Source organism: Mixophyes fleayi, chromosome 12 (assembly GCF_038048845.1).
Source record: "Mixophyes fleayi isolate aMixFle1 chromosome 12, aMixFle1.hap1, whole genome shotgun sequence".
NCBI classification, from domain to species: Eukaryota; Metazoa; Chordata; class Amphibia; order Anura; family Limnodynastidae; genus Mixophyes; species Mixophyes fleayi.
This window is the reverse complement of record NC_134413.1, coordinates 51,231,601-51,256,928: the sequence shown is the minus strand read 5'-3', so window position 1 is coordinate 51,256,928 and position 25,328 is coordinate 51,231,601. Positions and strand designations below refer to the sequence as shown.

Genomic DNA, 25,328 nt, shown 5'->3' with positions numbered 1-25,328 from the left:
ACTTTTAACAAATAAAATCTGTGCAACTTTATGCTTTTGAATTCTAACATGGATCTGTAAATATAGCATTTCTTGCTTGTTCTTTGTACAGAAATATATTACAGCCAATAGAAATGATCATGTAATATTATGGCAGACTATTAGATTAAGGTAAAAGGGGCCCTTTAAGTTTTGTGCTTTGTAAATAATTTAGGCTACTCAAACAGTAAGTACTTCAGAAGCAGTCAAGTTGTGAAGGAGAGTTAAGCGAGTGGCAAATGTTTATGGGACTGAAGAGTCTCTCTTATTAAGCAAGTATACTCTTGACCCTGAAAGTAATTAGATTACGCACTAGCATCTTCTTCTGAAAATGTCTTTGAACTCCAGTCTTGGCAAAAGATTGCTACCAATTCGCTAATGCGGCTTGTTGAAACATATAATTAACACTATGCTTTTGCACATGGATTATCTGTACTTATGTTGTCGGGATGAGTGGCACATATTTATTTTCACAAAAAGAGAGAGCGAAAGAGAGAGACGAAAGGCGAGACACACACAGAAAGGAGAGAGAGACACAAACACACACACACAGAAAGGAGAGACACACACACAGAAAGGAGAGAGACACACACACACACAAAGGAGAGAGAGAGACACACACACACACACAGAAAGGAGAGAGACAAACACACACAGAAAGGAGAGACACACACACACACGAGAGAGAGACACACACACACACACAGAAAGGAGAGAGACACACACACGAGAGAGACACACACACAGAAAGGAGAGAGAGACACACACACACAGAAAGGAGAGAGAGACACACAGAAAGGAGAAAGAGACAAACACACACAGAAAGAAGAGACACACACACACAGAAAGGAGAGAGAGGGACACACACACACACACAGAAAGGAGAGAGAGAGACACACACACAGAAAGGAGACACACACACACGAGAGACACAAACACACACACGAGAGAGAGACACACACACAAGAGAGAGACACACACGAGAAAGAGACACACACAGAAAGGAGAGAGAGACACACACACAGAAAGGAGAGAGAGACACACACACACAGAAAGGAGAGAGAGAGACAAACAGAAAGGAGACACACACAGAAAGGACACACACACACACAGAAAGGAGAGAGAGACACACACACACAGAAAGGAGAGAGAGACACACACACACAGAAAGGAGAGAGAGACACACACACACAGAAAGGAGAGAGAGACACACACACACACAGAAAGGAGAGAGAGACACACAGAAAGGAGAAAGAGACAAACACACACAGAAAGAAGAGACACACACACACAGAAAGGAGAGAGAGGGACACACACACACACACACACACACAGAAAGGAGAGAGAGAGACACACACACAGAAAGGAGACACACACACACGAGAGACACAAACACACACACGAGAGAGAGACACACACACGAGAGAGACACACACGAGAAAGAGACACACACACACACGAGAGAGAGACACACACAGAAAGGAGAGAGAGACACACACACAGAAAGGAGAGAGAGAGACACACACACACACAGAAAGGAGAGAGAGAGACAAACAGAAAGGAGACACACACAGAAAGGACACACACACACACACACACAGAAAGGAGAGAGAGACACACGCACAGAAAGGAGAGAGAGACACACACACGCACAGAAAGGAGAGAGAGAGAGACACGCACAAAAAGGAGAGACACACACAAAAAGGAGAGACACACACACACAAAGAAAGGAGAGAGAGAGACACACACAAAGAAAGGAGAGAGACAGAGACACACAAAAAGGAGAGAGACACACAAAGAAAGGAGAGAGAGAGAGACACACACAAAGAAAGGAGAGAGAGACACACACACACATAAAGGAGAGAGAGAGAGACACACAGAGAAAGGAGAGAGACACACAGAAAGGAGACACACACAGAAAGGAGAGAGAGACACACACACACACACACACACACAGAAAGGAGATAGAGAGACAAAAAGGAGAGAGACACAAAAAGGAGAGAGAAACAGAGAGACACACAAAAAGGAGAGAGACACACACACACAGAAAGGAGAGAGACACACACACAGAAAGGAGAGAGAGAGACACACACACAGAAAGGAGAGACACACACAGAAAGGAGAGATACACACAGAAACACACAGAAAGGAGAGAGAGAGAGAGACACACACACAGGAATGAGAGACACACAGAAAGGAGAGAGACACAGAAAGGAGAGAGACACACACACACAGAGAAAGGAGAGAGAGAGAGAGAGAGAGAGAGAGACACACACACACACAAAGGAGACACACACAGAAAGGAGAGAGAGACACACACAGAGGCAATAGAGAGATAAACACACAGAAAGGGGCAGAGGAGAGAGGCAGACGAAACTGCAAATGCACTAATCAGCATATATTTAATTCTAATTACATACTACATCCATGTGGTATATTCTCTACTTCTCACCTTGTTGTTGCTTCCTAATTAAATTCCTCAGAGCTAGACCTGCCATGTCTAAAGCTACCACACATTTTGCAATATAGCACATAAGACAGAGAATCAGCTTGAAATTAATAGCATTATTACCAGGCGTACTGTCGCAAGATGACTGCCATCAGCCCACGTCTGATGCCATCGTCCAACCTTACCAACATGTTGCATTAATGAAAAAAAATATCCAGAGGTGACTAAGATTTGCAAACAACTTGGTTGCTTCTGCTTACTGCAAGTTTCTAAAATAACTGTTCTGGTAGACATGATTCCTGTTAATACAATCGAATCTGGAGTAATCAGTCCATAAATAGTCCGTACTGGACACGGTTTAGTGATGTAGATATCCTCCTATATTCTGCACTTGCCATGTGTGTGTAGAACCTATGGAAAAAAAACTAACCTTAAACACAGACAATGAAGAGGATATCTTCTTTGGGATGATACCACCTTCACACACACTGTCCACTGAGCAGAACTCAAGTTTGACCTCTATGAAGTGGATGAGAGGTGTGCACTAAATACAACACCCTAGCATACTCTATACAGAAAGTTGAGCACAGAATTACCTAGGTAATTTTTTCGACAAACTGAATTTGGTGCCTTTGCTTATTTGACGTAGTGCTAGGGCAAAGTGACTAAACACTACACTACAAAGGCCCAAGGATTCTGACCAGCTTCATTACCTGGTACATGGATTTCAAGCATGTCCATCCCCTTATCTGAGATCCTATAGGCATAGAGAGTACATAATGGCAAGTTATTCTCTGGCACAGAAACATAAAGGTTACAGTGATCTTCGTCTGCAAACCCCAATATGGCCTAACCTTGTGGTCCCAAGAAGTTTGATCTCTACCTGTATCTAACATTGGGCTACAACAGCATTAGGGCAAGTTTAAGAATCAACACATCTACATTCAGAGCTGTAAGAATGTTCTGAAGTCGTTCCTTTCTCTAATTATATTCTGATTAGCATAAAGCCTGGTCTCACAGATTGGCCCCACCGCCACTTGGCCATGCACCACCCCTTTTGGATTACCATTTATTTAGCCTCCTTAAAGCACAGTAATCTAAGCAATTAAGGGGCAGCACAATGGCACAGTGGTTAGCATTGCTGCCTCACAGCGTTTTGATTCCGACCTGGGCCTAATCTGTTTGGAGTTTTTACGTTCTACTCGTGTTTGCATGGGTTCCCTCCAGGTGCCCGGGTATTGTCCCACAGTTCGAAAACATACTAGTTCCTTAACTGTTTTTTAACAAAATGCACCCTAGTGTGTTTGAGTGATAAGGAAATTTGACTGTACGCTCCTATGTGGCAGCGAATGATTCAATATTTTCTCTGCAGCGCTGAGTAATATGATCAGCGCTATATAAATAAATTATAATCTCTTGCTTAAATATGTGCTTCTTTATAAATCATCCTACACCTTTAGAAAAGACAATCCCTCAATCAATCGTAAACTCCTCTACTTTATTTATTTTTGGACATATTCAGTATTTCCACGTGAATATGGAGGGCAGTTACTTGTCTTAGACAGTTCATCCCTGGCCAAACAGGCCATTGTGGATAGCCACAACACTAAGCACTGTGAAGGAAATAAAAAGTTTCATATACCGCCCCCCCCCCCAGCTTGCTGACTACTGGGATGACATTAAGCTGTCTACAGTATCATTGGATTCAGCTGATTTTTTGGCTTCTTCCATCACAGAGGAATAAATAAATCAGGCTATAATCTCATTCCCTAACAGAAAGGATCAAGGATTGATGGTGTCCCGGAGGACGTCTATAAACAGTTTAGGCAGATTTTTATACCCAGACTAATGGATAATTACACCCTCCTTTTAGAATATAGGAATCTACCTCCCTCTATGTCCAAGATGCCCTATATCTAGATTCCTACCACCCCAAGGTTATCACTGATGTTGTCCACCCAGCTCAAACTGGGTATATTCCTGGCAAATTCACTATAACCAATATTAGACTTCTCTACAAACACCTTCAGATGACCCCGGAAGATGTATGAAAGGGTACTGGTGGTGTCATTGGAGGATACAGAGGCTTTTCACTCTGTTGAATGGGAATATCTTTGGCAAGTAATGGGTCATATTGGTATGGGAAACGGTTTCATACACTCAGTGAAGCTACTTTATTCTTCACCAGTGGGCCAGACCCTTGTTTGGACTGGGAAGGGGAACTCAATAGGGCTGCCCTTTTAGGGCATGGCCATAGAGTCACTCGCCTGTCTCATACTTTCTCATCCAAATATTAAAGACCCCCACATGGGAGATGTCACCAACAATATATAGTATGCTGGGGATATGATGATCACTATTTTTGGCAGATCCAAGTCTTCTCAGGGCGGTAAACATGTTTGGGAAACTTTATATGGACCAAATCCAACATTTTCCCTCTAGGCTGGAGGATCCCAGATGAGGTTACTACATGACACTGTTACTCACTTCCTGGTCTCCCCGAAGTCCCGGCCGTCACCTTGACAACCGGGACGTCACTTCCGGCCGGGTTATTCTGCAGCACTGCGTCCCGGCAATGAATGAAAGCCGGGCGCATGCGCAAATTGGCCCCACCAGTTTGCGGGCTAATGAATGAAATAAATTAATTTATGCAGGGGGCTGTGTGACTTCAGAGCCAGGCTCTGATTGGCTGTTTGTACTATTTAAGGCAGGAAAGGTTTAGCCTCCCTGCCGGTTATAGCTTCCAGATTCCTGTGTTGCTGCCTGCTGCTGTACTCCTGTACTCTTGGTGTTAAGCCTTTGGATTGTTGCCTGCCGTGTATGACCCCTGCCTGTTTCCTGGATTTCTCTTTTGCCTGTGCCCTTGACCTTTTGGCCTGTACCTCCGTTTCTGCTGATTTGCACATGACCTCGACCCTTAGCGTGTTTCCTGACGATTCTTCCTAGCAAGTGACCCCTGACCTCGGCCTGTTCTTTGGAATTGCTGTCTGCCATTACCCTCTGCTCCTGGGTTCCCCGCAGCTGGTACACGCCACATGACCCTCTGTAGTCTGCAGCCAAGTCTGTCCCCACCACTAGGGGCTCCAGTGAACACCTGACTGTCAGAGTAGACTCCGGGTGGTGTTGTACTGGTTGGAAGGGTTCCTGACAGACACTCATTATTGTGGACTACCAAGTTTAAATATCTGGACATAAAGGCGACTAGGGTTGCCCAGGAGTATGCCAAAATTAATATTAACTCGGTAACGGAGTACCTCAAAAACAAATACCACTCTTGGCTAAAACTTGTCAAAATGGTTCATCAGCCAAAATACTGAACCTGCAACAACACTCCTCAATTTACCTGCCAAACAAAGTTTTTCTAAATATTAATTTAACACATATGGGTAAATTTATCAAGTGAAGATGTTGCCTATAGCAACCAATCAGATTCTAGTTATTTATTTAGCACATTCACAGCTTGAGAAATTTACCCCATAGTGTTGTTGGTTTGGGGTGACAAGAGATCGGGAGTCAAGATTGGTACATCATGTAGGTCTAAAAATACAGCAGTTCCAGCCCTCCCTAACCTTAGAAACGAAGGAACATCTCCAGGAATATCCTTGAGGCACTTTTTGGTTTAGCAGTCAGACATCTCCCTGGGGCCATTGCAGATACTATTGATAAGCCATAAGCTCCACAGCTTAGCTCGCATTATAAAGGCCTCAGAGGTTTGGCCAGTAGCACGTAAGCACCTGGATGGTGAAGACCATGATCCGGATTCACCTCTCTGGTTTAGCAATGGGCTCCAGGAACTGGCTAAGTTCACTAGTGATGTAAAATGTACGAGAGTTTGGATTCATACCCTTGGCCAGGTCTATACAAATAGCTATTAAAATTTTTCGAGCAGTTGAGAATGGAGTGCTCATCTAACTCATTTCATTTTTTTTTTTTAGGTACTTACAACTGTGCCATGTTCTTAGATCCCAATTTGGTGAGGACACTACTCAACTCATAGCCTCCCCTGTTAAGGGAGTACTGCACAAAGTGGGCTCTCGGAAGGTGATCTGTTCTTTATGCACTCTTATTGCCTCAGGTTTTACATAAAGGACTTGATCGCCCTATATCTAAGTGGGCAGAAGATTTATGGGTAATTTCTGATGAAGACTGGAGTTCAATGATCCAGCACACAAAAGAGGCCACCTCCTGCCTAATAATTGTTTTAAGTAAGGTGATTTATAACCTATTAAGACACAATGTGATACACTATTTATTATGTATGCTCTTGCTTTTAACTGCATTTTAATAGTGTATAAAGCATATAGATCAGTGTTGAACCTGCAGACAATGAGGTGCCCTTGACTCTGGGATGCAGGCTTAAATGTTTTGATAAAAATTATGAACCAATACCTCAAGTTTTCATTTTGCTAGTTGCACACATATATGCAATGTTAAGAATAGAAGCAGACAACAACTGTATTTTTATTTTGTATTCTCTCAACTTTTATGTCATAGATGCAGAGCTTGATTTGGGAATACCTTCAAAGAGTAATCATACTGAGGCCCATCCACATTCTATCTGCTCAAAAAGCCCAGAAAATTATGTTGGTTAGGGATATCAGAAAAAGAATCATGACTTCATTATAAAATACATACAAATCTGTTATTAGGAATGTTTATGCTTGTAACCGTGATGTCACTTAACCCGACATTCGGGTTAAGTGTTTAAACTCTTAACCTGCAGGGTCCCGACCTTGCCGCTTTAAATTAACATTAATAGAAGTCGCGATGACGTCAAAGTGTAGTGCCAGAGAGCTCTTCATTCGGAATAAGTTGCGGTCAGCACGCTGATGTGCAGCGTCTGTTTTAAGGTAAGGCTATTTATATTGAAATCGTTTTTTCCTAAATTCGGTTTTTATTTGTAGGTATTCTCGGTGTCGGAATCATGGTAATCACTTTAACGATTACCACCGCCCCAATAAAGGCACATTGTTCGATTGGAAACTCACTTGGGCAGAGCCATTTCTACCATTCTGTTTCCTGTCATTGTATGTCATTTGTTTTCTGTCATGGTTCCCTCAATGTACAATGCTGAGTAATATGACAGCACTTTATTAATAATAAAAAATAAAAAATGATAATACACCTGAGCATTAAACAACAAAGGTCCTGATTCATTCAGGATCTTAAATGAAGAGGTATCTTATTTATATCTCCTGGACAAAACCATGTTACAATGCAAGGGGTGCAAACTAGTTTTCTGTTTTGCACATAAGTTAAATACTGACTGTTTATTCATGTAGCACACAAATATCAACTTTACATTTCAGTGTACAAATAAGCTATCAAGTATTTGTGTGTTACATGAAAAAAACAGTCAGTATTTAACTTATGTGCAAAACAGAAAACTAGTTTGCACCCCTTGCATTGTAACATGGTTTTGTCCAGAAGACATAAATAAGATACCTCTTCATTTAAGATCCGTAATGAATCAAGCCCAAAGAAACAAACAGTAGTTAAAGCATGGCAAACTTCCCCTCACTTTAACAGTGCTCAATATGTGTTTGAGATGCGCTAATGAAAGCACTCTGAGCGCATTGTAAAGCTACACAGCAGCATAGTGTACAAAGAGCTTTAAAAAAAAAAAAAAAGCAACATATCTTGTGACACAGATCCTGTTGGAGGCATACTTCTTCCAAAGCGCAGGACATGGTAATGAAGATATGGGTTAGTGAAGTGTGGGAGTATGGCCAGAGTTTTGTTTTTGCAGTCATTCCAAGACAAATTTTTAAGCTAATGCCTCAGCTGGTTGCTTTAAAGGTTGCGATGGATAGAAGAATGTATTCGAAAGGACAGGCAAGAGACCAGAGGTAGTGCGCTATTTCAGCAAGAGTAAATTCACATCTTCATGAAATTGAGGAGTACCCACAACAATTTCATGACTATTCCAACTTTTGATGAGTTTACAATGTATGAGTATGTACAGCCAAACCACCTGAAGACAAAAACCAATGAGGACTACTACATCTGCAGATGTTAGACTGCTAGAAATGGTTTCCAATGTTTGGCTAATGAGTTTTACTGTTTAGCACAAAATATAATGAGGCCATATTCAAAAGGGAACATACTTGACCTAAGAAAGTCTTCAATTACTAGCCAAGATGTGCACACAGGATTAGTGGAATACGACAGTGAGAAAATACCCTAATACTATAAATAGACCTAGCGCAGTCAGCCAAGTTCATTGCGTATCGGAGCTTCTAGCTAGTAGAAGCGGTTTGCGGCGGTTCAGCTGTTTTTTTTTTCCTTCAATCAAAACCGAATATGGGGCCCTCCTGGCTGAAGACTTCAAATAACAAAGGGGGCTTTGGGCCCAAGAAGAACTGAAGAGATTTCAAGCATGGACTTTTGGCTAAAAATACTTTGGTGACATTACAAGCATGGACTTTGGGAATTACAAATTTATTTTGGACTTTGGTGACAGTCATTTTTGGATTAAAAGCTGCTGACAAAAGAAGAAAACGTCAGTGGTGAGCATAGGGAATTTATTATTTAAAAAAAAAAAAATATATATATATATATATATGGGTGTTGTGGTTTTGTAAACATTTTGTTTTGTGGAACTACAGGTCCCAGCCAGCCGTGGGTGTCAGGGCATGTTGGCACTTGTGGTTCACCAAGTGCCAACATGCCCTGGCTGCCATGGGTATGCTGGTGCTTGTAGTTATACAAGTATCAGCAAGCCCACACTAGTAATGGCACCCGGGCTGGCTGGGACTTGTAGTTCCACAAAACAAAATGTCGTCTGTTTTTTTTTTTTTAATATGTTAAATCGCCGTTATTACCCTACACCCACCGCCCAGGGGTGTAGGAAGAGCCCTAGTGCTGTCAGCACTGGGCTGGGTGTCCCTAGAGGGAGGGTCCGCTCATTTTATTCAACGGACCCCACTCCCTAGGGAATCCAGCCCAGCGCTCAACAGCCTGGGGTTTGGTGTCATTATGGCAGGGGGACCCCTGCCGCGTGTCCCCCTGCTATAGTGCCACCAACCCAGCTGGTTTGCCTAGTGCTGGTTCCGTGAAAATAGGAGGGACCCCAAGCAAAATTTTCCCCCGATTTTCACGGAACCAGCAGTAGTCTGGCAGTACTAGGGTTAAGACTGAATAGAAGGGGACCCCACAATTTATTTCTTTTTTTTAAACTTTTATCTATTTTTTACAAATTTTGACAGCTGCCGGAGCTCCAGCAGTATGACAGGGCAGTGTAACAGTGATGTGTTTATACAAGAAGCTGCTAGCAAGCAGCGTGTTGTATCTAGCGTGTTTTAAAGCAAACTTAGGAGAGGTTGCTAAATCGCAGCTGGATACATTTGAGACTTGTATAGCTAGAGTGGCAAACAGTCGGGAGTTTGATCTATCGATTTTGGAAATAGCGATTTTGACAGAAGCACAACTCTGGTGATTTTACTTGAAATCTCATACATATGCGAGTTACAACTCTCCCGAGAATATCACTGGATTTGCAAAATCGGACCTTGATACATTTACCCCCTGGCATCATTGGGTAATAAGTAGAGCAGATGAAGCTGCCAAATGGGCAGCAGGTTTAACTATAAACATGACAATTGACAAGATGATGGTTTTCTAAACCACAAATACACAAATTAATTGAAATGCAAGGTTTGTGTACCCTACAGGAAAAGGCGGTCACTTAAGATGGACAAGGTAGGCCCATGGCTCCCAGAACATATTTCATACTTGCCAACATTGCTTTTTATTTTTCCGGGAGATGCCGGCTGGGGCGTGGGCGTGCAGGGGGCGGGGCGGCGAAATCGCGTCATTTTGGCCCCGCCGCCGTGACGGAATGACGCAAATCGCGTCATTTTACAGCGGGGGCGGGGCTAAACGCCGCGATTCCGGGTGAATCGCGGCGTTTAAACTGAATTTTTCCCACTTCCTATCAGGGAGATTGCCACACTCGTCCGGGAGACTCTCGCAAAATGCGGGAGTCTCCCGGACAATCCGGGAGAGTTGGCAAGTATGACATATTTCCCAGGCCTAGCTGAGGACACCGTCTGACTCATCTGGTTAAAGAAGGTATTTGTAAACTGGTTAGAGAATACTGGTGTGCACCAGGCTTTTCTTCTCAAGCTAGTAAGAAGGTAATGCCCTGTCTTACTTGTTTGAGGAAAAACGTTGGAAAGACAATACCAACAGAGCCATCCCACATCCCTCCTACAAATGGTCCTTTTCAGGTAATACAAATTAGCTTAATCCAATTACCACCTTTCAGGAATCTCAAGTATGTATTAGTGTGTATTGATGTATTTTCCAATTGGGTGGAGGCATTTCTATCTGCCACCAATACTGCTGTTTTTACTGCTAAAAAAAAAAAAAAAGGTCCAGAAATTTGCATGCAATTATGGTATCCCTAGAATTATAGAAAGTAATAGGGGCACTCATTTTACTGGTGATATCTTTCAGATCATGTGTAAACTCATGGGAATTGATAGCAAACTTCATACTCCCTACCAACCACAAGCCAGTGGGAAGGTCGAGAGGGTAAACGGTACCATTAAGAACAAATTGAGTAAGGTAATGGCTGAAACTGGATTGGCGTGGCCGTAAGCATTGCCACTAGTCCTCCATAGCATCAGAACCACTCTCAGACCACCTCTTAATTTGTCCCCTTATCAGATACTTTTTGTCAACAACCTCATTTGATGATAGATCCACAGGATGATTTAAAATGCATGTGAAAGATGAGCAAGTAGTTAAGACGACAGCAACAGAAACTCAAAATACTGTCACCTGGTATGCCAGACACTAACTGTCACGATGTTGAAAATGGGGAACATGTCATTTTGCGCACTTTCTTACACTCAGGTTGTTTAACAGAGCGGTGGGAAGGCCCATACCAAGTGTTGATGACCAGCATCACATCTCTGAAAGTAGCAGAGACAATTGGAACCATTCCACCCACTGCAGAAAAGTCAACAATCCGGAGAAGGTACCAGATAAATCCAAGGCTGACACCCAAGATCTGTCACTCGTGAATCTGTTCAGAAAGACCTAAAAACTGCAGTCACTAACACCCGAGCCAAGGACGTTGCAACGACTATAATCCCAGAATTGAGTGGCGGCTATTTTATACTTCTTTTTCCAGAGTTTTTCTTATTTTTACTCTTTGTAATACATTCTATTCTTGCAATGATGGTCAGATGATAGAGACTGGATCCAGTAGTGATACTGATGAGGTAGAAATGGAGGAGAATTAGTTAAAACAATCAGTACAGCCTGTTGCCTTATTCAATTCAGGGGTAAAGAAAAGATCTGCTAATCTTGAAGTTCGGAGACAGTGAGGGGCTATTATCTGAAGAATATTGTATCTGTAAGTACTGTGACCCCCTAATTAAAGAGAGGTGCATCCAGCGGTGCCAGTCCAGTACTAATTTGGGTTTGGGCGGCATCCACTAGATTATCATTCCTTGGTGCGTAAGGTCTTAAACCAAACTGAATGCTGGGTGTGCTCTCACGTGACTCAGGGACAAAATAATGTAGGACTAGTACAGTTTCCACTAAACAACTTTGCGGTTCTTGAATTACAGGGAGGGAGACAAATAGAATGGAGATATAATACCACTAAGTTCCCTAGTTTGAAACTTCGCCAATACTCAGCAGATCAGTCATTGCTGTGTTTGAATTATTGACACGCAAATAAACTTGAGAATTGAGACACTGAACTACATGATCAGACAATAGCTCGCCACACCAGTATTGATGGGAGACATCCTAGAATACCGATAACCAGGAATACTGAAAGATATAGACGAGGTCATGTCAACAAACATAAGAGTATTGATTGGGAAAGTTCCTTTGGGCTATTGCTTGAATGTCATACATGCTGAAATTTGCTTTAAACAAATGGAGACGCTAGGCATGGGGAGTTTTGTGAAGACTTTGTGCAATGTTCTAACCAAATCATACTGTGCCTTATAGTCTTCCAGATGATATGTATTATATTTGTGGGAGAAGGACTTACACATGGTTAACTCAGAGTTCCAGAGGTATATGTTTTCTAGGTAAATTGGTCCCTGAGATTATGACTAACACACGATGAAATGACCGATATCCAATCGACCAACATCACCTCCATATGTACACAAACAGTATGAACACTGTGGCAAAAGAAATATGATTCCAGGTGAAGAACCTGTAGCTACAAAAGTTAATTACTGAAACTACAGGATTCCAAATCATGGTCGCATTAGACCCAACCAAGACCTCTCGGGGAATTCTATATTTTAAATACATACAAGACCTGGCTAAATTGATTGACAATAGCACGGAGCTGTATGATGACACCTTTAGATATACGGGTAAGGAGCTACTGGCTTATAAAAAGGAGTTAGATCAACATAGATTGGTGTTAAATTACCTTACATCTATTACTGGTGGAAACTGTGTGACATTAGCTACCCAATTTGGTGTTTAGTGTTGCACTTACATCACCAATAATACAGATGGCCGTAAGAAATAATTGACCGTAAAATGGGAATTCCAGGTGTTTTTGTTCAGGTCCCCTAAAATATATGGAGTTTGGACTCAATCCATAGTTTACCAGCTGAAAAACCTGAGAAACGAGTGCACCCAGCGGTCGCTAGTTATGAACAGTATAACAATAATACTCAAAAACACTCTGCTTATGGGTCAGTTTAAACTGGTTTTCGTCGGGAAGACACATATGCAACAGTTGGGAGCGAGTAGGCCGTACCTTTGGAAGAAGATCAAATTAACTGACCTATGACCAGCAGTCTACTGGAACATCGTAAACCCTGGACCATTGAAGAACTCTCTCAATGGTACACACTACAGAAATTTCGACCAAATTTTTATGCCGAGCGATTTTACATGCGATCGATGGTCCGATCGCTTGGTCCATGGACTGCATACACACTAGCCTTGTTTAGGACGATAAAGGGAAGAGCGGACGCCCCTTTAGCGACTTTTTACAGCCATGTTGACATGAGCAATGATTTTAAATTTCGTACACACTGCAGCGACATTTGAGGTAAATGTAACGAGATACCAAAGACATAAGCATAAAGGGGCAGAGCTTTCACTATAGTTAACACCCAAAGCTGCATAAAAAGAGAAGGCAACACTGTCTCTTCATTCATTTCTATAAAATAGAAGTTTAGTAATATACATTAAATTTAGAAAAACATTTAACTGCTAAAGTACAATGCAGTGAATATTCCCTAATAAAAGCCATTCGTATGTAATGGAATGTTCCATTCTCGGCAAGCATCATCGCTGATTGGTCCACAGTAGAAACGAACGCCCATGTCTGAGTGTATAAAATGACAGAGGAGCCTGTTTGGCGCCGAGGAGCGTCAGAAGATGGCGAGTGAGAAAGTGTTAGTGGGGGTTGCGGGTGAGGAGAATGTGTCAGTGGGGGTTGCAGCTATGGAGACAGAGACGGAGATAGAGTTAGAGATGGTGCTGGAAGGGCCAAAAAATGTTGGAAAAGTTAAGGTGGGGGGGGTGGAGATACTCAAGAAGAGCAAAGAGCAAATCCAATGAGCCCAAGAGAGGTGGAGATGATGGTCAAAGTACTGGACCAGGACGACAACGACATTAAAGAGGTCAGTAGCACGTGTAGTGTACCTGGTAGGACTTTATTTCATTCTAGTGTCACATAAAGCAATGTAAACTAATTTGTAACCTAATTTTTTATGTCAGAACGAAGAATTAACGGTGAGAAGGCCTGTTTAGATACCACTAATGTTACACCTGTTAGCAAACAAGAAAAAATTGAAAAAGAAAAATATACTAAAGAAGTTCTTCACGAAGGTATTTCAGTGAACATGTGTAGACAGCTAAATGTTTTGGGCACATACCTGTACCGTTATAATAACCAAAATGGCGCCTGTTTTCCAGAATGTATGGAGGTTAAGCCCGCTATTATTGCAATTTCGCCACAGGGACCAAAATATAAACTGATCTCGAGCAGGGTGAAAGGTGAGAAAATGAGAGTATTTATGTCGTTGAATATAAATTACAGATATAGAAGTTAAATGGTAAACATTTTTTTATTTCCTTGTATCGTATTTTTTATTAATTTTTATTTATAGGGCGCCACTAGGTGTCCGTAGCGCCCAACAGGGACAAACAAAATTACAATACGAGGAGAGACAGCACAGTGCAGTAAACAATAAGCACAGTAACTCCGTGAGCTCAAAGCACAGCAAGGGCAGGGGAGGAGAGAGGGGAAGGTCTGCATACGACGGAGCCCAAGAGGGAGGGCACGGACAGGGAGACCCCCAGGGGAGAGAGGAGGGAGCGAGGGGGGACGGGGGGGGGGGGGGGAAGAGGGTCCTCGAGGAGGAGGGCAAGGTAGCTGAAGAGCAGAGTTAACAGTGGTGAAGACAGAAGGAGAGGAGACCCTGCTCAAAGGAGCGTACAATCTAAGGGGTGTGGCAGAGAGACACGGGGGAGAGAGGGAGTAAGGGATGATAGGGGAAGGGGAATGAAGGGGAAGAGGCAGAAGAAAAAGGTAGGAAATTAAGTGGGAGACTGGAAGGCTTTAAGAAAAAGGTGGGTTTTTAAAGCCAGTTTGAAACTGGACAGATATGGGGAAGTTCTGATGGAGGGAGGGAGCTTGTTCCAGTGGAGGGGGGCAGCGCGGGCGAAGTCTTGGATACGCGCATGGGAGGAGGTGATCAGGGGGGGGAAGAGAGGCGACGGTCATTGGCAGATCGGAGAGGGCGGGATGGAGCATGAATAGAGAGGAGGGAGGAGATGTAGGGTGCAGTGGAGTTGGCAAGGGCATTGTAAGCAAAAGTGAGGAGCTTGAAGAGGATTCTGAAGGGGAAGGGGAGCCAGTGAAGGGATTGGTAGAGGGGGGAGACAGACGAGGAGCGGCGAAAGAGAGGAAGATGAGCCTAGTGGCTGCGTTAAGAACAGATCGAAGGGGAGCAAGATGAGATTGGGAGAGGCCAGTGAGGAGGAGGTTACAGTAGTTCAAGCGGGAGATGATCAGAGAGTGAATAAGACATTTGGTGGCATCTTGGGAGAGGAAGGGCCGGATGTGAGCGATGTTACGCAGCTGGAAGCGGCAGGATTTAGCGAGAGAGAAAATGTGGGGGCCAAAGGAGAGAGAGGAGTCGAGGATGACACAAGAGAGAGGAGGAGGAGATTTCAAGTCGGATGGCCTCAATTTTAGAGGAGAAAAAGGAGGCGAAGTCGGAGGCAGTCAGGGAGGAGGGGGTGGGGCCAGGAGAGTGCTGAAGGTGGCGAAGAGGCGGCGGGGGTTAGAGGATTGGGACGAGATGAGGGATTTAAAGAAAGATTGTTTAGCGAGTGAGAGGGCAGAGCAGTAGGATGAAAGGATGAATTTAAAGTGGAGGAAGTCAGCCAGGGAGCGGGATTTTCTCCAGTGGGGGTTCAGCAGTGCGGGAGCATTTTTGGAGGAAGCGGGTAAATTTGGAGTGCCAGGGTTGGGTTTTGGAGCAGCGAGGGTGGACGGAGTGGGCAGGGGCAACCGCATCCAGAGCAGAGGTGAGGGTGAGATTGAAGAGGGAGACTGCCTGGTTGGGGCAGGCCAGGGAGGAAAAGGGAGAAAGTAGGGTATCGTGAGAGGAGGACAGAGTGGGCGGGTTAAGAGCGTTGAGGTTGCGTATGGACAGAGTAGGTTTGAGCAGGGGGAGGGGAGCAGGAGGAGAGGAGATAGTGATCGGATAGAGGAAAGGGAGAGATGGAGAAGTCAGAGAGACTACATAGGTAGGAGAAGACAAGATCAAGGGAGTGACCAAGGCAGTGGGTAGGGGAGGAGGTCCACTGAGTGAGACCAAGAGAGGAAGAAAGGGGGAGCAGTTTGCTGGAGGCGGGGTCGGTGGGGTTGTCGATGGGGAAGTTAAAGGCGCCGAGGATGATGGAGGGGAGGTCAGAGGAGAGGTGGTGAAGAAGCCAGGCAGCAAAGTTGTCAAGGAAGAGGGGGCCAGGGGGGCGGTAGATGACAGTGACATGGAGATGGATGGGGTAGAAGAGGCGGATGGAGTGGGCTTCAAAGGAGGAGGAGAGGGAGGGTTCAGGGGGGATGACACGAAAAGTACATGTGGAGTATAGGAGGAAGCCCACCCTCCCCCCCGCCTGGGCGGGCACCAGGTCTGGCGGAGTGGGTGAAGGAGAGGCCACCATAGGAGAGAGCGGCGGGGGAGGCGGTGTCAGATTTGGACAGCCAGGTTTCAGTAATGGCGAGAAGGTTAAGGGAATTGGATAAAAAGAGGTTGTGGATAGCAGTCAGTTTGTTGCGGACTGATCTAGCGTTCCAGAGGGCACATGAGAAAGAAGGAGAGGACCTATGTTCCTTGTTTGTGAAACTTTCTCAAGTTTGTTTCACTAGCAGCTCCATCTGAGGTAAACCTTTATTGATAATTCTAAGAGTTCCATTTCTATGTCTATTTCTAAGGAAAATAGACAAGAGAATGAAGATTACAGTCAAAGAAGGACATGATGAGGTAGCGGATGATTTTTTGCTGTGTCTAGGGTGAGAATTGGTTGTATCTTGGAAATATTGAGAAAGTGGGAGCAACATGCCTGGGTGAGAAACTGGATATGGGGAGTATAGCAGAAATAACGAAATTACAGTAATATCCTTTTCATATTGAGCCAATCAAAAGGTAGCATTTTTCTTCTGGTATCTTGCACCAACACGTTAGCAGCAGATCCTTTAAGTCCTGTGAGTTGCGAGGTGGGGCCTCCATGGTTCGGACTTGTTTTTCCAGCACATCCCACAGATGCTCTATCGGACTGAGATCTGGGGAATTTGGAGGCCAAGTCAATACCTTGAACTCTTCGTTATGTTCCGCAAACCATTCCTGAACAATATTTGCAGTGTGGCAGGGTGCTTTATCCTGCTGAAAGAAGCCACTGCCATCAGGAAATACCGATGCCATGAAGGACTGTGCTTTTTCTGCAACAATGTTTAGGTAGGTGGTATGTGTCAAAACGAATATCCACATGAATGCCAGAATCCAAGGTTTCCCAGCAGAACATTGTCCAGAACATCGCACTGCCTCCACAGACTTGCCTTCTTCTCATAGTACATCCTGGTGCCATCTCTTCCCCAGTTAAATGATGCACACACACCTGGCCTTCCACAGGAAAACCGTGATTCATCAGAACAGGTCCCCTTCTTCTGTTGCTCAATGGTCCAGTTCTGGCAACTCCACTTCAAGAACCAACTGTTCACTTGCTACTGCCTAATATATCCCACCCCTTGACAGATGCCATTGTAACAAGATAATCAATGTTATTCAATTTACTCCACTTCTCAGTGGTTTTAATGTTGTGGCTGATATAATAAAAGGGGCACGTGATTAAAACATTGACACTTATATTTTTTACCAAACGTTTTATGCAAGAGATTACCTTTCTTCTCTGCCTTCAGTTTCATGGACACTACATCAGAACCAGAGTTCGGCTCACTCATGGCTAATGCTCCCATGTGTTCTCCACTGATGAGCTGTTTAAAGAACATACATACAGTTATGAGAAATGGATGGAACAGACATCCAAAAATAAAAAGTTATTTGTGTATAAAACATTAGGAAGATGACTGAGCAAATGTAGGCCTACAACAAATGCTTGTATAGCCGATTATTGGCATCACACAATAAAATTGTTTAAAAACCAGTATACATTGTCATGAAAAATGAAAGTATTAGTAAGTAGGTACAACCAAACAGGAAACTGGTTGAAGGTACCAGCTTTCAGGTCAGAAAGAACAAGTTCCCACTACAAGCTAGTACCTTTTATACAATTTAGACAGGCTATTTTAGCATCAGGATATAACCTAGATGCGCTCAAATACTGATATCAAAGTGAGGGTGTGGTGCTGGAATATATCACTAGAAAAATGGTGATAGATGGCAGGGAGGTTAAATTGTATGTAGCAGAGTAATTTGGCAGTACAAGTGAGGTATGGTGGCCTCTAAGGAGAACAGGCAAACATAATAACAAATAAACAATCAAAGTTCTATGCTGTGGTAATGAATGGGTGACCAAAAGTTCCGTGACATCTATGTGTCCTGTGCAGGAAAAACGCTGGGGATCTGGAACGGTCACACTTGTGTGGCTGTATACAATGAGAGGCAGTGTGCAATAGCTGTGCAATTACCTTGCAGCGCTATGTCAAGCGCGTGTGAGTAGAGGTGTCTTGCAGCGATGATCTGCTGCCTGGTGCTGCCGTATGCTGATGCGAGTCTGTGGCCAGCTGACTGTGATTGTGGGGAAGCGTGCGGCTAACTAACAATGTGAACTCCCAGACCACCAACATCCCCATGTCACCAACTCCAACTGATGACGCAAATCTATCCAACTCCTCCCTACTCACCATACATAATGACACAACCAATCTCTCCCTGCCAGTACACCCCTAGATACATCCAGGTATGAGTCATTGGTTATTCGCTCATTCGAACAAGGATGGATAGATGCCAACCTCTATCTATCCAGCAACACAACCATCCCCAACGCACCAGATAACCCTACAACTTCAAATTCCACCCTAGGCATCCCTTCCGAACATCAGACCCTTGCCAGACACCCAGCCAACATAAATCCAACCGCCTATCCGTCAGTCACCCCCAACACTTCCAAACAGCCTTTTTTAGCCTTAGGCCTGAAACCTCCCTCAGCCCCAGACCCATTAACACAAATACACACACAACACAAAAAACGAAACCTTTCAGAACTAGACAAGGAAGAAGAGGCCACAAATTGCACCAACAAAAAGATCAAATCACACCCGAACCTCAGCCCTCCCCCACTAGATTGGGGATCTTCAATTTAAGTGAACACAATCTTACAGATCATGAAATTTCGGTGCTCAGCAAGGGACTTAAATTCGCACCCACCTGTCATCTTAACAAATTTGAGACATACCTTGACATTCAACGCTTCACTAGGAAAATTTGCCTTAAAAAAGTATTTTGCCCAACACCAACATCGCCCGCCACAAGACTCCAAGTACATACACACCAGTCTTAAACCCAAGTCCACATTCTACCCAATACAGTCCAAATCAAGTTACATAGACACTTTTGAGAAATTAGTCACAGACGAACTCGAAACAATGAATACCAAACCAACCACTAGTAAGCCCAACCTCACCAAACCAGAAAACATGGCCCTCAAGGACCTCAAATCCAATACCCACATTGTCATCAAACCAGCCGACAAAGGTGGTGGTTTAGTAATACTCAATAAAACGGGACTATATACGACAAGCCCAATCCATTTTGGATGACGTCAACACATACAGCAGACTTAAATCAGACCCTACCCCAATGTTCCAAAAAGAACTACAGATTCTACTCAAATTTGGGAAAGAAACCAGAATTCTCAGCAGTAAAGAATACGATTTCCTATACAAACAACATCCCATCATCCTAGTTTTCTACTATCTGCCCAAACTGCACAAAAACCCCATCAACCCACCTGGCAGACCCATCATATCTGGGATAGATTCATTAACATCCAATCTGTCCCAGTATCTTGACCATTTCCTTCAAGATTACTTTACTAAACAGAGATCATACCTCAAAGATACCACAGCAGCCATTCAAGCACTACAGGATATCAACTGGTCCCAAGATTTGTGGTTAGCATCTATTGATGCCACCTCTCTCTACACTATCATAGAACATCAGACAGGTATCAATAGCGTTAAACATTTTCTCCAATCTGAAGGATTACTATCCCAGGATCAGATTGATTTCATCCTTACAGGCATAAACTTCATACTCGCCCACAACTAAACTTGGTTTGAAAACAACCTTTACCTCCAACACAGAGGCACCGCCATGGGCACCAAGTTTGCGCCGAGCTACGCGAACCTCTTCATGGCAGAGTGGGAGGAAGATCACATATGGGGGAACGGGAACATCGGCGCAAACTTGGTGCTATGGAAAAGATACATTGATGATGTATTATTCTTCTGGAAAGGGGACTCAAACTCCCTTAACCAGTTTTTAGATGACATCAATGACTACTCAGATAACATCAAGTTCACCTGCCAAATAAGCCAATCTAAAATAGAATTCTTGGATCTTGAGATATTCATACACAATCAATCCATTAACACATGTACATTCCATAAGAAAGTAGATGTAAATAGCTACATTCTAGCTTCAAGCCACCACCACCCACTTTGGCTCTCCAGTGTCCCACTGGGTCAATTCAAACGCATACGCCGCAACTGTTCAAATCTTAATGACTACGACACACAAGGGGAGGAACTTAAACAACATTTTCTTGACAAACAATATCCAGCAGCAACAATCGACAAAGCCTTCACCCAGGCCCGAGAATCAGACAGAGCATCTCTGATGACATACAAACACCCCCCACCTATCGGGATTGAAAAATCAACCACCTCCTCTCCAGACGACATTTACTTCATCACCCAATACTCATCAGCAGCCAACAAAATCAGTAAAATCATAAAGAAACACTGGAACATACTACTAAAGGACCCGACAATGCAACATATTCTGCCCACCCAACCCAAAATAGTGTTCACAAAAGCTAAAAGTCTACACAGGACCCTGGTTCACAACCATATACCCCCTTCCAAACTACAACAGTCAACTATTGATCAGTCATAACCTCCTACAGGATTCTACCACTGTGGCAGATGCATAGGTTGCAAAAACATGCATACCAACTCAACTAAACCAGTCAGTTTCAATCGCAAGTCACCAAACAACAGTTTCAGATAAAAGATTTCATGACCTGTAACAGCAATAATGTAATCTACCTTCTGGAATGCACATGCAACCTACAGTATGTAGGGAGAACTAGCAGACCATTGAAACCCCGTATTTACGAACACATACGTAATATTAAGAAGGGGTTCCTTCTCCATAGCGTGCCAGATCACTTCCACAAAGTTCACAACTCTAATCCAGAAGGTCTCACTTTTACAGCCATTAAACAAATCAAAAGGAACTGGAGAGGCGGGGACATCTTAAAATTAATCAATAAGGAAGAAGCATCTTGGATCTTTAACCTTAAGACCCTCAGCCCCAGAGGTCTGAATTTAGATTTCGATCTGAAACCACTATTATCTTAATTAATGTTGCGTAAGATATTAGTAACCTTTACCCCACAGTCTCCATCTAGATCTATATGATATGTCCATAATGATAATAAACTGTCACCTCCCGGCGCATACTGTGTCTACTCACAGACGTCCCCACATCGATTTAGCAACATGCTGCATCATTCCCCAACCCCCCCCCCCCATTCCCTTGTCCATCAAAATTCATCAAGTCACACTAGCCTGGATATCACCCATCCAAATCAGACCGCAGCATCAGATACACATACAACGGAACCTCCAACCATGCATTATAAATCAGCACGTCTTATGCCTCCATCTGTTTGCATCACGCCATCGCCATTTCTCCCATTCATCTCCATTTACTTCTCAATTCATTTTGAAATCTTATTAGTCGGTATGATTATATTCAGCGTCACCTTTATTTCTATTTCCATCCTCCATTTTCACTTTTATTTTCATTATTCTACACTGGCGAAAACAAATCCACACCTTCACCTCATCCGCCTATCCACCAGCTACAATATAGCCCATAACCCCTCCTCCGTCACAGCGGCCAATCAATCCATAGATCTCCCATCCAATCAGGGGATCTCCACTCCCACTCACTCCTTGAGAAAGTCCATAGGACGAAACGCGTCGGAACAATACATTCCTCCTGATTATTCTTCGATTGACTGCCAAGTATTCTCTATGCAAGTGCTGCATTACACAAGTAATAAACTTCCTTGAGATACTTCACCATGTAGTTTCCCATACTTCTTTCCACCGCGGTTGACGCATGCGCGTTTGCCAGCGCTAACAGAACCCGACGAACACGTGACGTCACTCACACGGCGCCTGCAGATCCCGTTAATGGACGAGCGACACGGCGGCTAACAACCAGGATACCACTGACCAGGGAGCCACACGCTTCCCCACAACCACAGTCAGCTGGCCACAGACTCGCATCAGCATACGGCGGCACCAGGCAGCAGATCATCGCTGCAAGACACCTCTACTCACACACACTTGACATAGCGCTGCAAGGTATTTGCACAGCTATTCCACACTGCCTCTTATTGTACACAGCCACACCAGTGTCGCAGTTCCAGATCCCCAGCGTTTTTCCTGCACAGGACACATAGATGTCACGGAACTTTTGGTCACCCATTCATTACCACAGCATAGAACTTTGATTGTTTATTTGTTATTATGTTTGCCTGTTCTCCTTAGAGGCCACCATACCTCACTTGTACTGCCAAATTACTCTGCTACATACAATTTAACCTCCCTGCCATCTATCACCATTTTTCTAGTGATATATTCCAGCACCACACCCCCACTTTGATATCAGTATTTGAGCACATCAAGATTTTCTCATCTGTATCATATAAGGGTTGGTTACCCCCATCCTTGGCTGCAGCTAATACTACACCACTATTTGTCCAATGCAACCTCCTATTTTCCTGATCAGGATATAACCTGTTTACACAAACATGGATTTACATGCATTGCAAAGGCCACAATATTTACACTTATCTGCGATATCTTTAAAACCTTGCTGTGATATCCTGCGTCTCATTTCAGAGGCAGGACACATACTAGCAAGTCAAAAGCTCTAGCTGATATGAACACCTTCTTCAGACAGTCGCCGAACACACATTCCCAAAGAAAGACAAAAACCCCAAAATTAATTTCCCTACATCACAATACACAAAGGCTTTGTAAACAAAGACTCATTGTATCAGATATATACATCAGAAATAGGCATTTGCTTTAGAAAGGTTAAAAACAGAAAAACCTAATTTTCTACCCTGGTCTCAGGAAATAATGATTTCCTAATTCACAATATCAAAAATAAGTTATAATAATTATTTATAATAGTTATTTATAATTATATAAATAAGCGCCCTGCGCTATTTCCTTTAAATAAGTCTATACCATAAGTTATTTATGAGTGATCCAGTCACACTGGTTGACTGTACAAACAAAACATACTTTAGAACGAGATTTCAATTCACCCCTCTCCTACATAAAAGCAGTAATATATAGTAAGTAATATATGGGACTCATTGTTTAGAGTTAGGACCACCCTATTAGCAAAAGCGCCGTGGAGTGGCGGGTGGCTTTAACACACATTTGCAAATGTGTGCAACTTTTGCATTTTTATCTACAGTAGAAATGGCAGATCTGTCGCTGGCTATAGTGTGCTGGGGGATCTCTGAGTGTTTGTTCCTTTTAGGTTAACCCCACCCTTTCAAGCACCTGCTATAGCCTATAAATTGATTTGAGCAACTTCCACTTCTTTACATTTCAGTAACTTGTAAACTAAACAGTGTAGGTGTGGGACTTGCAACTGGTTTCTTTTTATTTAAGCTGTAAATAATTTAGTGATATAATTAAAGATGAGCCAGTCTTTTATCAATCCCTTTCTTTCTTTTTTTTAATAACTTTGTCCCCTAAAACATCCAAAACAATAGGTTCAACAGAAGATATAATTTACAGAGTGAGCTATTAACAATCAATAATACTAGAGACAATACCTTAGGCAGATACTTTTCTTTTTGTGCTTCGCTTCCATTTCTCACCAGCTGGTTGATACAGAGGTTGGAATGAGCACCGTAGCTCAAGCCGACAGCTGCTGACACACGTGAGATTTCCTCCACTACCAAAACATGCTCCAGGTAACCCATAGCAGCTCCGCCATACTCCACTGAAAAATAATTAAGCCAATAAGTCAACCCAGAAAGAGGGGCAATAAAATTAGATAGAAGAAGTATATTTATGATTTAAGGTAAAAAAAGAAAACCAACAACTATGGAATAGAACTAGAAACTCGTGCAGGGATAGGATTGGAACAATAAGAATAGGAAAAATAAGTAAATTTCTGCTGCTCTTTGTCTTACATGCAGACATGATTACTGTGCACTTACTACAGTCACTCTGAGAAGTACTACTAGCTATGGTAATGAGGACAATGCCTGTCATTATGGAAAGTCAGGGGCCCATTATAAATGTGTTTTTAATGCTCCAAACTGATGGGGGGCGGGGGCTGATCTGGAGAACGCAAAGCCCCAGGCATTCTGGATAAAAAGCTCCCATACCTAAATATGCAAATCAGCATGGCCTTCTAACTGCTTGTTGTACATGAACCTCTGTATTTCCTTTAGTCTCCAGTATGTATGTACATTGTACATTTGAGTTGTGTACTTGCCTGGAGCAGTTATACCAAGAACGCCAAGATCTCCAAGCTTCTTCCAAAAGTTCTACACATGAATAAAAACATAAATGCAAGCACAATTATCAGCAGCATAAATGATATAATTTGAAAAAGTGACAGTTGTTACATGTTATTTCTTCATTAATTCACACACAAATATGTGTGTGTATGTGTATATTTTTAGGGCCAATCTGATGAACATACTGTTTCTCTATAAAGTGAAAATTCCGGCAATAAGTTTAAATAACATTCTGTTCTGCTTAGCTATTATTTTGTTAAGACACAATAAATGAGGAACAGTAGGTTTTTTTTATAAAGTTTTTCCCCGGCGCTCCACCACTTAGAAAAAAGAAGAAGACCTAACACATATCGGGTAAAGCTGTTATTTATTGCTATGATATGCACACTTGTATATCTCTGGCCAGAGTATGTATATAACTATGTTCTACTGTGACCTGATTGAGATCTCTAGTGCATGTTGCTGCAGTTAAAACATTCCTGATCATAAAATGATGTAGTCTTTACAAAATCATATTTTCACTATCCATCAATAG

General features: G+C 43.0%; 1 protein-coding gene across 1 annotated transcript in view; it reads right to left on the bottom strand.

Moving 5' to 3' along the window:
• Positions 1-25,328, bottom strand: part of IVD (isovaleryl-CoA dehydrogenase) — a 41,876-nt gene that overhangs the window by 5,311 nt on the left and 11,237 nt on the right. Inside the window, exons 3-5 of the mRNA XM_075192854.1 lie at positions 24,769-24,820; positions 24,098-24,267; positions 17,879-17,972 (exon numbers count right to left, since the gene is read on the bottom strand). Of these exons, the coding sequence (XP_075048955.1) occupies positions 17,879-17,972; positions 24,098-24,267; positions 24,769-24,820 (316 nt within the window). The remainder of the gene's footprint in view (positions 1-17,878; positions 17,973-24,097; positions 24,268-24,768; positions 24,821-25,328) is intronic.